The following is a 12,807-nucleotide window of genomic DNA, read 5'->3' on the forward strand; positions in this document are numbered from 1 at the left end:
AAGTAAAACAGACCCAGTATTATTAAAAAGATTTTTCATAAACAACATGATTTAAATTGGTTGCAATTGAATCCTATGCGAGTTATGGGATGAAATCCGGACAATGGCAGGAATTCTTCCATCCGGAATTCTTGGCTCTCTATCAGCTTTAAATATTCCCCAAGCGCAACATTGTTGGCTGCGCTTAGCGAATATTTGCGAATATTAAATTGCCCTAATTTTTGCGATAATTGTCACAGCGGCGAATTTGCTGAAAACACATTTAGAATAAAATGCAGGTTTCCTTTTCAAAAAAAAATAAAAAATCAAGAGATCATATTGGCTTTGGGCATATGGGGCAATCACACTTACCTGACTGGCAACCGGTGAAGTGAAAGTAGCATTTACCTGAAATGAAGAAAAAGTTTAGTGATATAAATACGAATCAACAAAACAAGTGTTTGCTGGCTGTTTTTGCGAAAATGCAGGCTAACACGAGGCCAAATTTTACGTCTAAAAAGGCGCTGTTGTGGCAGCTTTTAGGACAGTCCAGGCGCCAACAAAAGAAAGTCCCGCTAATGAAACGTATTAATGTAGAAACTCCAGGCGTGTTTCGCACAATGCGCACGTATTCCAGGCCGAAAAACCCTTTGACCTTTGATCTAGTTACATTATCCAAGCCAGGAATTTCATTTGCGTGTTTCACTAAGGCTCTTAAGGCCTCCACTGCTTTGATTTCTGTTGAAAATGCAATTTTCCCCGCAAAATCCCCCCTGCAGCTTTAAAACAGCTTAATTGTTAATGACTGGAATGTGTAATTTAGGTTTCCCGGCATTAATTTTGCGTTTTTTACGCAAGAGTAATTTGGTATTTGCAAATTGCAACATTTCGAACCCCAATGTGCTAGCATTAAAAACTGAGCTCGAGTAAAATCGACTTTAGTAGTTTCAAATTCAAATTCAACTGGTATTTGTCTTGCTTAGGTAAAAATTATACAAAAAGTTCTTAGTATTTTCATAATTTTCAGTCATAGTGTACAAAGAAGTTTAAATAAAACTAATTAAAATTTCCTAAAACATGATTTTGTACAAAACGGTCTTACGGTGTGCACCTTAAAGCTTGGCTTGGGAAGTTAAAGGTCGTATTTTATATGGATTTTCTAATTATTGGCGACCATGTACCGGTAATTGGAAAGAGTCAAAAGTGGCCACCTGAGATTAATCTAGCTCTTCGTAACTGAAAAAAACCTGAAAACTTCTAGGAATTTCCTATTAAAGTGGGGTTTTCCTCACTTAAAGCAGCGGATTTTCGCCTTGGAGTTATATTATTGGCCGGATTGAGGGATTTTTGGTTTCAGCTTTTGAAAAATCGGTGGCGTCCAACAACCAACCGCTCTGCTTTAGTATCCGGAAGAACCCTGGAAACTCTCAGAAATTTCTTATTAAAGTGCGTTTTTTCGAATTTGAAGCAGCGCATTTTCTCTTTCGAGTCATATTATGAACCGAATTGTGGGATTTTTTGTTTTTCTATTGCTGCAAGTGAGCTGCAGAAGATTTTTTAAATTTTTGGAAAACTTTTTGCAGCTTTTAATTATGGACAAAACCCTAATAATTATTTCTGGGGCTTTTTCCAAAAATATTTCCCCGAACAAAGCGAAAGTTTATAATCATTTATTTGGAAAACTCTTGGAAACTGGGGTTTCTTCACTTTTAGGTCAATATTTCTGAACACTCTCTCTAAACAGAAAAACCGCGTTTTTCCTAATGTTTTACTATAAAATACTAGCAAACTGAGAGTCTTTTATGCAAAAAAAAACTAAGAGATCGATTTTACAAGAAAACTCGTCTACTTTAGACTTTTTTAGAATGAGTTCTATTGCTGGGAAAATCTAGATAACTTTTTTTAAGTTGTTTGAACAAAGTAGTAAAAATCGTTACTCAGAAAAAATTTCAATGACTTTTTTTAGATGTCAAAATTCATAGTTAGTAAAGTCAGTCAGTAAATAAGTAAAATAAAGCAACAACTCAATAGCGCAACTCACTCAACACAGTGTTACCCAGGCTTGAAAGTGAGGCTCATTTAAAGCCGCAGATTTTCTTTTTCGAGTGATATTCTGAGAAGGCTTGAGAAATTTTTGGTTTTTTCTTCTCAGCTTTTTTCTAAATCCGGCTATCTATACCAACGGCCATTCGCTTCCCCTTAGTAACTGAAAAAGTCCTGGAAACTCCCAGAAATTCCCCATTAAAGTGAGCTTTTCCTCACTCAAAGAGCGGATTTTCTCTTTCTAGTGATGTTATGGCTTGCATTCAGGAGTTTTAGGTTTTTCCTTGGCGAATTTTTTAAAAATCCGTGTTGTTCAACGACCAATCGCTTGGACTTAGTGCCTGAAAAAATCGTAAAACTCCCCAGAAATTTGCTATAAAAGTGAGTTTTTCAAAAAAAGTCAGCCAGGATCAGTAACAGTGGCATAAGGTCATTAGGCCGTAGAGCTTTCAGCATAAATTTCCAGACATGCATTCTTCTGCTCAAATATCCTCTATTAATACCTTGAACACTCTGGATAACATCCTGTAAAATATCCGAATTGTCTACAATTAAATCAAGTCGAAGTTGTAGTTGTTTCGAAGCGAACCTGATTCCACTCGCTTTGGGAATTTGATGCACTTCCATGTTACTATCGGAACAAAGTTAGATCAGACACAAAATTGGTGCAAAGTGAAGTTTCTGACTGAAACTGGCAACTAATACTCGCGTCTAGTGCCTCAGCTGATTAAATTATTGTACTGAATCGAATGGAAACTACAATTCAGGTATGTCCGAATCGATAACCCGGGCATCAAAAAGGCCCCGCTTTATCCTGTTTTTCGCTCTTCTCCCTTCAACTGCCACCCCCTGCGTAAGAATCCTGGCATTTATTTAACGAAGCATTTTCTCTGGGACTGAAAAGAGTTCCGTTTTGCCGTTTCCGATGCTGCAAACGACCGATTTCCCATTCAAGAGGAACGCGAATTCAATTATACCACTTGGACTGGTTTCGTCATCACCATTTTTATGTTTATCACAATCTTTTCTGCGAGCATTTTTTAAAAATAATTAGAGCCCAAAGCACACAACACTAACCCCATTATCCAAAGGCAATGTGCTTTTTTCCATTGCGCCACTCTTTCTTTGGAGGGCTTTCGGTGGCTTGCCAACAACAGCTGCACTGGAACAACCAAAATCTGCATGTTGGGCACCAAAAGAAGCTAATCCGGTGGCAGAAATCGGCCTGGAAATGCTGCACGTGGATTGATATTGAGCTCGAGGGCTAAGAAGTGCTAAAAAAGACGTTGCTAGTAAAACGCAAGCAACCCTAAATCATTCGGGGGGTTACAATGTTCAATTGGAAATTTACTGGCAATTTGAAGCCGAAAGGATCACGTATTGATTGGAAATTAAATATAGTGCCCAAAGAGGCTTATGTGCTTGGAATATCAAATCAATATAATTCCTTTTGAAGAAGCGGGAATATTGTCCTGGACTTGTCTGGGGCATGTTAGACTAATGCTGGTGAATGTCCTGCAGTTAAACTAGATAAATAACATCCAGAGGAATCAGGGGTTTTTATATTGATTTACTTACAGAAAGTGACAAACTTCTGGAATCGTTCTAATACTGGCAAAAGTACGTAGAATAGAATTGATTGTTGATAAAATAGGTACCAATTATGTATTGAAAATGAATTCCTTAATTTGTTTAGGGATTGTTCAAAATGTGTGTTGATGGAAAATTATAAGAAATCATAAAACTTCTTAGATTGTTGGCCACGAGACCAAAACAGTTCAGACCAATGCGCTTGTAAGGAAAAAACGGGAAATTACGCAAAGAAACCACTCGCCCGAGGTTTTTCGCATGGATTCAGTTTCAATCCAACCGACTTAATAACCCTTTGTAGGGCATAGGCCTAGGTTATAGGGAACGGCGTTATCCAGACCACCAAGTATCGATTTCCGACTTTGCAGTCAGCCTCGTTAGACGACAAGTAGCGTCAGGCCGGAGTTGTCGGCTTCGGGAAATTGTTTCGAAATTTTCAGTGAATTTCACGAAATGTTTTAATTAATATGCGGCCTCTGTTACATGGAAATTGGGCTTGAAAGGGGTCGGATTTGCAAGTTCAATATGTGTTAGCGTGGTAAAAATCGGCAAACTCTCTCACCAGGGTATCCAGGTTGTAAACTGGCTGCATTGTAGTAGGAGGCAAATCTGGAAGTGAACTGACTTTGAGAAATCGGCACCGATTTTCGCTTAGATATTACCCTAGAGCGGTAGGGCTCCACCAGAAAGGGTCCCAAGGCTCGTGAGGAGGAGCTGAAGGCTTAATTGCTGTTGCTTGAAAATTATTTGTCTGATTCCACCCTCTTCCATCCTGAGCATCCAGACTGAACCTGCTCTCCTTCATAGAGCTGCAAGGAGGCCTTTCAATCACCACGTCCCAGCCTTTAGGGGTTGTCGTCTGGCAGATTGGGGGTTTCCTTCGCCTTGTCGGTGGCGTGGGAGCAGGCTTCAAGCGCAACAAAAAGGTAACCTCCTCCTCTTCTCCTTCATCTTCATTGAAGTCGCATTGCTTCGAATCTCCATGGTTGTGCATTTTCCGTAATTCGTATCAAAATCAACACATACGACGGTACAAATCAGATGCACGACACACTAAACACATCGCCGAGTATCAGTAGTGCGATAAAACCAAACCGCCTGCCGCCGGTGTTTTATTCGAAAATCCCAAATAAAATTTCTGTCGCCGACAACATACCGACGACTGGAAAATGGTATTTTGTGCGACTATTTTCAGAAAAGCTTTCGGTTTCTATTAGATTAAGAACGCAGAGATCGTACAGTTGGAGACCAGCGCGACAGAATTGATTTCCTGGTTTATCAAAAGCATGCAATTTATGCCTGGATTCATTGTTAGCGCTGTGCTTTTTCATATAAAGTTTTTCGAAAAGTAATTTTTACGAATACACGATGGGCTTTAGTCGATTGGCAATGTTTAGCTCGACCATACGATTGAACTACTTCCACCCACCCATTTCTTAATAGAATCGGAAAGAGACAAGGAATGCAACGAGCTAATTAAAAGACAGCGCGGCTTTTCCAGTTCCCAAATAATCAATATTTTTTGCCTATTTTGAACGGTTTTTGAGCGCAATCTTCAACRAACGATATCTTTCTTATTATGGACCCACAAACTTCATATTCGTTATTGGGTAGCTTTTTAGGTCGGAAACAATCCAATGAGGGCAAAAAACACTGACGTGAAATTTTGATTTTTGATCGAAAATTTCATAAGAGGGAACCAACAGATCGATTTTTTTTAAATCAAGTTTCTCAAAATACCTCAAATTCCACACCATTTTCAACGGAAAGGAACAAGGAATGCAACGAGAGAAGTAAAAAACACCGGGGCCCTTCCAGTTCTCGAGTAATCAACATTGTTTGTCTTATTTGAACGGTTTTTGAGCGGTCGCAATCTTCAACGAACGATATCTTCCTTATTATCGACCCACAACCTTCATATTTGATATTGGGCAGCTTCTTAGGTCGGAAACAATCCAATAAGGGCAAAACACAGGATTGTGAAATTTYGATTTWTGGTCGAAAATTTCATAATAGGGGAGCARRAGATCGATTTTTGAAAAAAATTCAAGTTTATCAAAATACCTCGAATTCAACATCATTTTTATCGGAAAGAGACAARRAATGCAACGAGCTGATTAAAAGCCACCGCGGCTTTTCCAGTTCCCAAATAATCAACATTTTTTGTCTATTTTGACGGACTATCTTCAACGGACGATCTTTTCCTTATTATGAACCAACAAACTTCATATTCGTTATTGGGCGGCTTCTTAGGTCGGACACAATCCAATAAGGGCATAAAACACAACATTTTTATTTTTTAGGAAAATTTCCACCCAGAGATCGATTTTTGGAAAAAATTCAAGTAAAATTGCATCTGAACTCACAAGAGTGCAACTTTTGTCGATTCCAATGAACAAAACATCAACTGGAATAAAACAGTTTTTCAATAGCTTTTAGCAAGTTCCTCGTTATTATTCTTTACTCTCGGCTCTGGATTATTCTCGACTGTTTTCAGCACCGCATTCACCATGACTGATGATAAAAATCATAACAAAACTGAACTAATTTGTTTCAACTGGCGTCAATCGTCCAACATACCGAGATCCCCAAAAAGTCGGAAAATACCCCTTGTGAACGAAATGCGCCAATGAACAGGGACCAAGAAATCGTCGGTGTGCATAAATTAGTTCCGCTCTCTTTGTATCTATTTGGAATAATTCGCTTTCCCTAATAGGCTTATCCAAAGAGTGTGCAACGCAGATAACCCGTTTATGCACATACGCAGTGAATTTGGGATTTGTTTAACTACTAATTTTCATTACCTGCACACTTATTTTGGTGTTTTTACGCCAAAACCTGACAACGAACAGGGGCGAAATGTGTGCACAATATATATTGTAAAATTATGGCATTATTAAAACTACAAATGGTTCAAATTTGAAATAAGGAGAAGCGATCTCATTAAAACAATTCTACATAATCAACAAGTATAAAAGAAAACTTTCCACATATCAGACTAGTTGTGTAGAAGGATTCACAATTGGCGCATTCCTCTAGAAAAGTTACTGGGGCTTAGTCGGGGTACGAAAAAATAACGCTCTTGCTGGAAGATAAATTTGCAATTTCACCTTTGCTATTAAGCACATTTTCACTCTGTTATATCCAAATCGTTTTATGTTAGAAGCCTTAGATCTTCCAAAGGTTTTGCCAACATTTTAGAAAATTATCCACATTCAAAATGGAAAGCTTACAATCTTACAGCCCCAACCATTAACTTCATTTGTTCGAATAAAAACGCCCATTCTATTTTAAATTTCAAGTATTTTTTCAAATTTTCAATTCCAACCGAATTGTTGAAAAGTTGCATTTGACTTGAATCTCCGGGTAAGTTATTGCACAACTCGTAAAATATTTTATCGGCAAAGTGTCGACATTAAGTATTATCTTAAAACTGCTGGTTCATCCAATTTGAACGACAACTTCGAATCGTTCGACCATAAACACCACCTCCGTGTTTCCACGTGATTTCCAGAATAAATTCGAGAGACTAGCAAAAAACGTAGCGTTTTGTGTTGAAATGCTTTGGGCGGAATAAGACACATCGCCTACATACGCGACATTTCCGTTACTCGGACCTTTTTCTTAGTTTCCAGGTCGATTAAGAACAAGCAAGATTAATTATAATCCAGAGGATAATAGCGCCGTGATTATGGCTCTGTCGCTCCCGTTCTCGGATCTAATTAATTAATACTAGCAGATGTAACGCTAAGAGCTGGTCATTTGCTAATTAACTCCGCAAAGAAAAGTGGGCAAAAACCAATCAATACACTTGTGCGTCATTTCGCTGAGAAACTTGCAAGTTTCTAATGCTTCTCCTTGCCAGTTTTGAATCCGTTTAAGTCCATTTGCAGACTTTCATTGTTTTTCGTATGCAAATTACGATGTTGGGGGCATTTGAAAACGTTTCCGCGTTTGTTTTTCGCGTTATCAGCTTTCCTAGTCTCGGCTCATCCAATAACCGTTTTTTTATTCAAATTATATTTCCAAATGCGCATTTTTACCCGCTTATAACCTTCAGTTAAACAACGGGCTCCCTTTTGTCGATCAATCGCCTGAAAACTTTTCCTCTAAAAAAGTTTGTCAGTGGGGGTTTGTGGCATTAAACATGTATAAGGGAAAGGCGACGAGAGCAAATCCAGGAAGGAATTTTCAAAATGGGAAAAAAGCTGATTCCATTAATCACATCTGTTGCAAGCCAATGGGGCAAAATGCCTAAACTAACCGCCTTCTATTTGCAATAGAATGCAATACCTGCACGCATTCTGATATCTCGTGCCGGGATCATAGAAAGCCACTTTAAATTGCGAATCGATAAATCGACGTTCGCCACACAACAGACTTATACAGAGATCTGAGAGCATGGAAATAGAGGGAAATTGATAATATAAAAGAGTACAAGTTTCCAACATGCAGCACTTTCCTTTGCCTGTCTATCTCGATCTGAAATGGCCACTTTAAACCAAACTAGTGTGCAGACCAGCACAATTAACTACCTCCCATTCGGTTCACACAAAATTAAAACCATTTGTGTACGACCGCGGGCTCGTTTATTGCACCCCATTTGTCCTGGACGTTTATTTTGAAATGTTGAATACAATATGTAGCGTTAATTAGCTTTTTTCTTCGGGGCTAGTTAGACTAAAAACTAAGACACAATGGGTCCAGATACTCGCCAATAGGACAAATATCAGGTTGTTCGGTTTTGTCAATCAAAATATCTTAAAAACTTGAATTTTTTGAGTAATTTGAAAGTCACTCAAAGATACGGTGCTGTTGGGATACTTTCAACTCGACTGTCGAATCCGTATTGAAGATCCGATTATTTTTAATGCTCGCGAATATCGCAACATATTTTAGTCAATTTATAAATCGAGTATTACCTGATTAATCCATTGTAGCAATACTTTGGCAACTTGTGGATCGGGAGGAGTCGGAGAAGTGGCGTTCTGAAGAGCGGCTGCTAGTTGGGTGGCCGCTTCCCTTACGTTGGGAGGACACGACCCAAATCCATAGTCTGGAGAATGGGGCGTCAATGATCCAGACCCTGAAATGCAAGACAATCTTGTGTAATAACGAGTAACACTGTGTTGAGTTGCCCTTTCGAGTTGTTGCCACCCTTGAGTTAATGAGTTTTAACTCATTGATTAATGAGTTATAACTCATGGCCGGTGGAGAAATTTTAGCAACTAACAAAAGAAAGCCATCAAGATATTGCTTTTGCGCATACGATTGCTTGAAACTTGGTCCAAAACGGGAAAATTCGGAGTTGAAGAAACTTTAAAAAATTTCAGGGCGATGAGGATGATGCGTTTTCCAAATATTACATGCTTCTGCTTTCTCTGGTCATTTTTTAAGAAAACCCAATTGTTGTCGAAAAAACAAGATAACTTTGTTTCGATTTTGTCCCAAATTCAAGGGTAAAACGGGTATTCGAAAAAAAATCAAGATCAAGAAGATCAAACTGTAAAGACGACGAGTTTTCTTGTAAAATCCATCTTTTGACTTTTTTGCATAAAAGACTCTCAGCTTGCCAGTATTTTACAGTAAAACGTTAGGAAAAAACGCGTTGTTCTATTTAGAGAGACTTTTGTTTACAAATATCGACCTAAAAGTGAAGAAACCGGAATTTAAATAAAGCAAATTATTCACAGCGAAAAAAGTGACGAGTTTTCCGAATAATTGATTATAAACGTTCACTTGTTCTGTTCGGGGAAATATTTTTGGGAAAAATTCCAGGAAAAATTATTAGGGTTTTGTCCAAAATTAGAAGCTGCAAAAGGTTCCAAAAAAACTTTACAAAGCCGTTCAGGAGCCGCGTTCCAATAAAATTTATTTTATAATTTTCACAGAAAATACCTGAAGATTGTCAGTATTTTAAGTAAAACTAAAAAGAATACGAGTTTTTGCGTAGAAAGAATTGCTTAATAGAAACTTTGCTTAAACTAGGATGACCTGAAATTTTAAAGAATCTTGAAAAATCTTCAGAGCGATGAGGGTGGCGAATTTTACAAGTAATTTTTTTTTCAAGATAATCTTAATTACTTTCGATAAAAACTGGATAAAATTATTTAGTTTTTGTGCCAAATTCCAAGCTGAAAAGGGTTTTTTAATGTTCCCTACACACCGATGAATGAGGCGAATTTTCTAGCAAAATGAATTTTGTCTGTTTTGGCTGCAAAGACCCATTATTGCCAGAAAAGAAGAAAATAATCAGAAAATTATATTTTTTTGCTTTTTGATTTAAAACTTTTAGTTTCCTGATCGGTTTTTGCGAAAACCTTAATAGTTTTCGGGGAAAAACGGGATAAATTTATTTCCGTTTTTGCCCCTAATTCGACTCCGAAAAAAGTTTTGTAAAATTCCGAACAAAGCTATAAATATATATTATAATTTTCCGCGTAAAATACATCCAGATCGTCAGTATTTTCAAGTAAAACTCTACAAAATAAAGCGTTTTTGAGTAGAAAGCAAAGCAAAAAACATTCAGTCAAAACTAAAAAAAACATTTTTTTTAACAAACTACAGTTTTCAGAGGAAGTGACAAGTTTTCCCAATAATTTATTATAAACTTTCGCTTATTCAGTTCGTTTTTTGATTTCCCAAATTCGAAGCTGGAAAGGGATGTCAAAACTTTTTACAAAGCGACGAAGGGGGCGAGTTTTTTAATAAAATGTATTTCATAATTTTTCGCGAAAAATACCTTAAGATTCATAAAGATTCTAAAGATTCACTGCAAAATTGCCAGTATTTTGCAGTGAATCTTTAGAAAATTGGGCAATTAGAAAAACAAGTAACTTTGCTAAAACTGGAAAATTCTGAAATTTTTTAAAAATTTTGAAAATATTATTAATAAATGACCCTTAAAATAAATCTAAAAACTGATCAAAAAAAAGTCATCAACATTTTCCCAGCATCGGAACTGAGTTACTGCGCCGGTGCGTTGGGTTGGCCACCAAGCCATTTGCGTAGCACTGCGCCAACTCCTAAAAATTCACTGGGTTACCCAGGCCTACTCACTTTAATGGGAAATTTCTGGGAGTTTTCAGGATTTTTTCAGATACTAAATCGACGCCATTTGTCGTTGAACAACATTGATTTTTTTTAAATTCTCCGAGGAAAAACCAAAAATTCCTGAATGCGACCATAATATCTCTCAAAAGAGAAAGTCCGCAGCTTTAAGTGAGGAAAAACTCCCAACCAACCCTAACTCCTAAAAATTCATTGAGTTACCCAGGCCTATTGTGCAATGCATATGGAAGCGTGCGAATAAAGTAAACCTGAATACTTCAGGCGCAAAAAACTGGTTCACTGCGAATTTATTGCTAAATGAATATTTACAATTCTTAGGCTTTACTAGAAATTTGTCGCTGATTCAAAGTTAGTTTAAGGGTTGCTTCTTGGACGCGGTTTCAAATATCTGATTAGCTAATGATCGTTTGCATAGAGCGTTTCGAACACTCTTTGCCGCAATAGGCTTCCTCACCACAGGAGGGAATTTCTCCACATTATTGTGGCAATCGGCCTTCATGCTGCGTCAAATTCCGTTGATCTATGACCCTTTTACGGGCATTCGAGGATTAATTCCTATCAAAGTTCACGTTTCGGGTGCTATTAGCTCTGCAGAACAATATCGATATTTTCCGTACTCTGCCTAGTTGTTGCAAGCGAAATGAATTCGATCTTGGCATAGCGAGCAAAAGGGATTTATTGCTGAGTTAAAGTTTCACACGTTCCTGGATGAGATTTTTAATTAAATTTTTTTCAGGAATTTAAATTCAGCTAATAGAACCACTTACCTCGTTGAGGCGCCCCGCCCGAATGGCACATGTTGAGCCACCACCAACGCGTCATGTAGACCGGTTAAGCATCCCCCGAGGGCCCCACAAAACTAGGGTCACTACAAGGGGCTCAATTCACGCACTGCGCCCCTCATGGTTTGTGCTTCTGATGGTTTTGCCGGTGCAATAATTGGAAAATCCATTTACTTAGTCACGACTGCAACTCGGTCACCGTGGAATGTAATTTAACGTTAAGCAGCAGCAAATAATACAATTATTGATAAAAGAAAGTGACCGGATCAGATTACGACTAACATTTCTTTAATTATGATGAGGCAATGCGTGACATAATAGTGAATGCTGATGGCAAAAAAATGGCTTACTCATTACGAACTCAATTACTAAGAGGGCAAAGCTGCAAAATTGCAAACCTTTTGGGAGTGATTTGATTAACAAAACAACTCTCTAAATGAAGGGCACCATAAATAATGCAACAAGGGCGCACTGAACTTGTTGAAAATAGGTACAATACGCGACAGGTTTTCAATTTCAGAAAACTGGAAAAGGGAAAAACTCTCGCTGAGATCGTGGTAAAATCGCAACTGGCGAGCCAGTTGGGAAGCGCCAACTTGTTGCGGGGCATGAGAAGTTTGCCGTTAAAACACAGTGCGCGCAACGGCTGTTTAGGGAGCTCTTTAAAAAATCAGCTCAAAATTGAGCCAAACTAGTGGAAAACTGCATGCAATTTCCAAATCTTTTAAGGAGTCTGAAACTGGGTTACTTTACTGCTTCCATTTGGGCAACACTCAATGTAGCTGATGTGATGTTTGCACTTGATGCTCTGGATACAGGCAAAATTTGCCAAATAAAATAGAAGAAATATTCCACACAGTAAATCCTACCTGATATGATTCCATCCATTTGCATGAGGGCCTGTTCCAACAGCTTGCTGGCCTCTGTTTGGGGGGACAGGCCTGGCATGTTGTCGCTAATTTTATCGGCTTTGCCCATTCTATGTTTGGAGCTAATCATTTACACCACCATTGAGGTTAATTGAAGATGTCCAGCAGAGCAGATACACCCCTCTCACTGATAAAACGCGTCACGAATTCACTACCGGTTGTGGATTTACTCGGTTTTAACGGCTGTTGGCGACAGATAGAACTAACGAAAAAAAATTAAATATAAAGGTTTAATTGTTAAAGTGCTTGCAACTAACTTTTATTATTTTTATCCCTTAGAATGGGCCTTGCTATTATTTTTGTTTACTTGTTTGACTTGTTGAGGACCAGTTGTCAATGCATCTGATATGTCTGGTGTGCTGGCCTCTATGGGCAAATTCACTAAATAACAGAGCAGAAGAACATTTTTAATC

The 12,807-nt window shown here is 38.0% G+C and overlaps 1 protein-coding gene across 1 annotated transcript; it reads right to left on the minus strand.

Annotated features, from left to right (window-relative positions):
• Positions 1-3: 3 nt before the first annotated feature.
• On the minus strand, positions 4-12,747 carry LOC109546092. Its single transcript, XM_048661966.1, has 7 exons — positions 12,335-12,747; positions 8,535-8,698; positions 4,275-4,519; positions 4,175-4,221; positions 3,100-3,296; positions 352-387; positions 4-250 (listed from the first exon to the last, which is right to left on the minus strand). The coding sequence occupies exons 1-7, from the start codon at positions 12,462-12,464 to the stop codon at positions 215-217; spliced, it is 855 nt and encodes a 284-aa protein (XP_048517923.1). The 5' UTR covers positions 12,465-12,747; the 3' UTR covers positions 4-214.
• Between the last annotated feature and the right edge of the window lie 60 nt (positions 12,748-12,807).

Source organism: Dendroctonus ponderosae, unplaced genomic scaffold (assembly GCF_020466585.1).
Source record: "Dendroctonus ponderosae isolate FM_Combo_2020 unplaced genomic scaffold, Dpon_F_20191213v2 Dpon_F_20191213_1, whole genome shotgun sequence".
Classification (NCBI taxonomy): domain Eukaryota; kingdom Metazoa; phylum Arthropoda; class Insecta; order Coleoptera; family Curculionidae; genus Dendroctonus; species Dendroctonus ponderosae.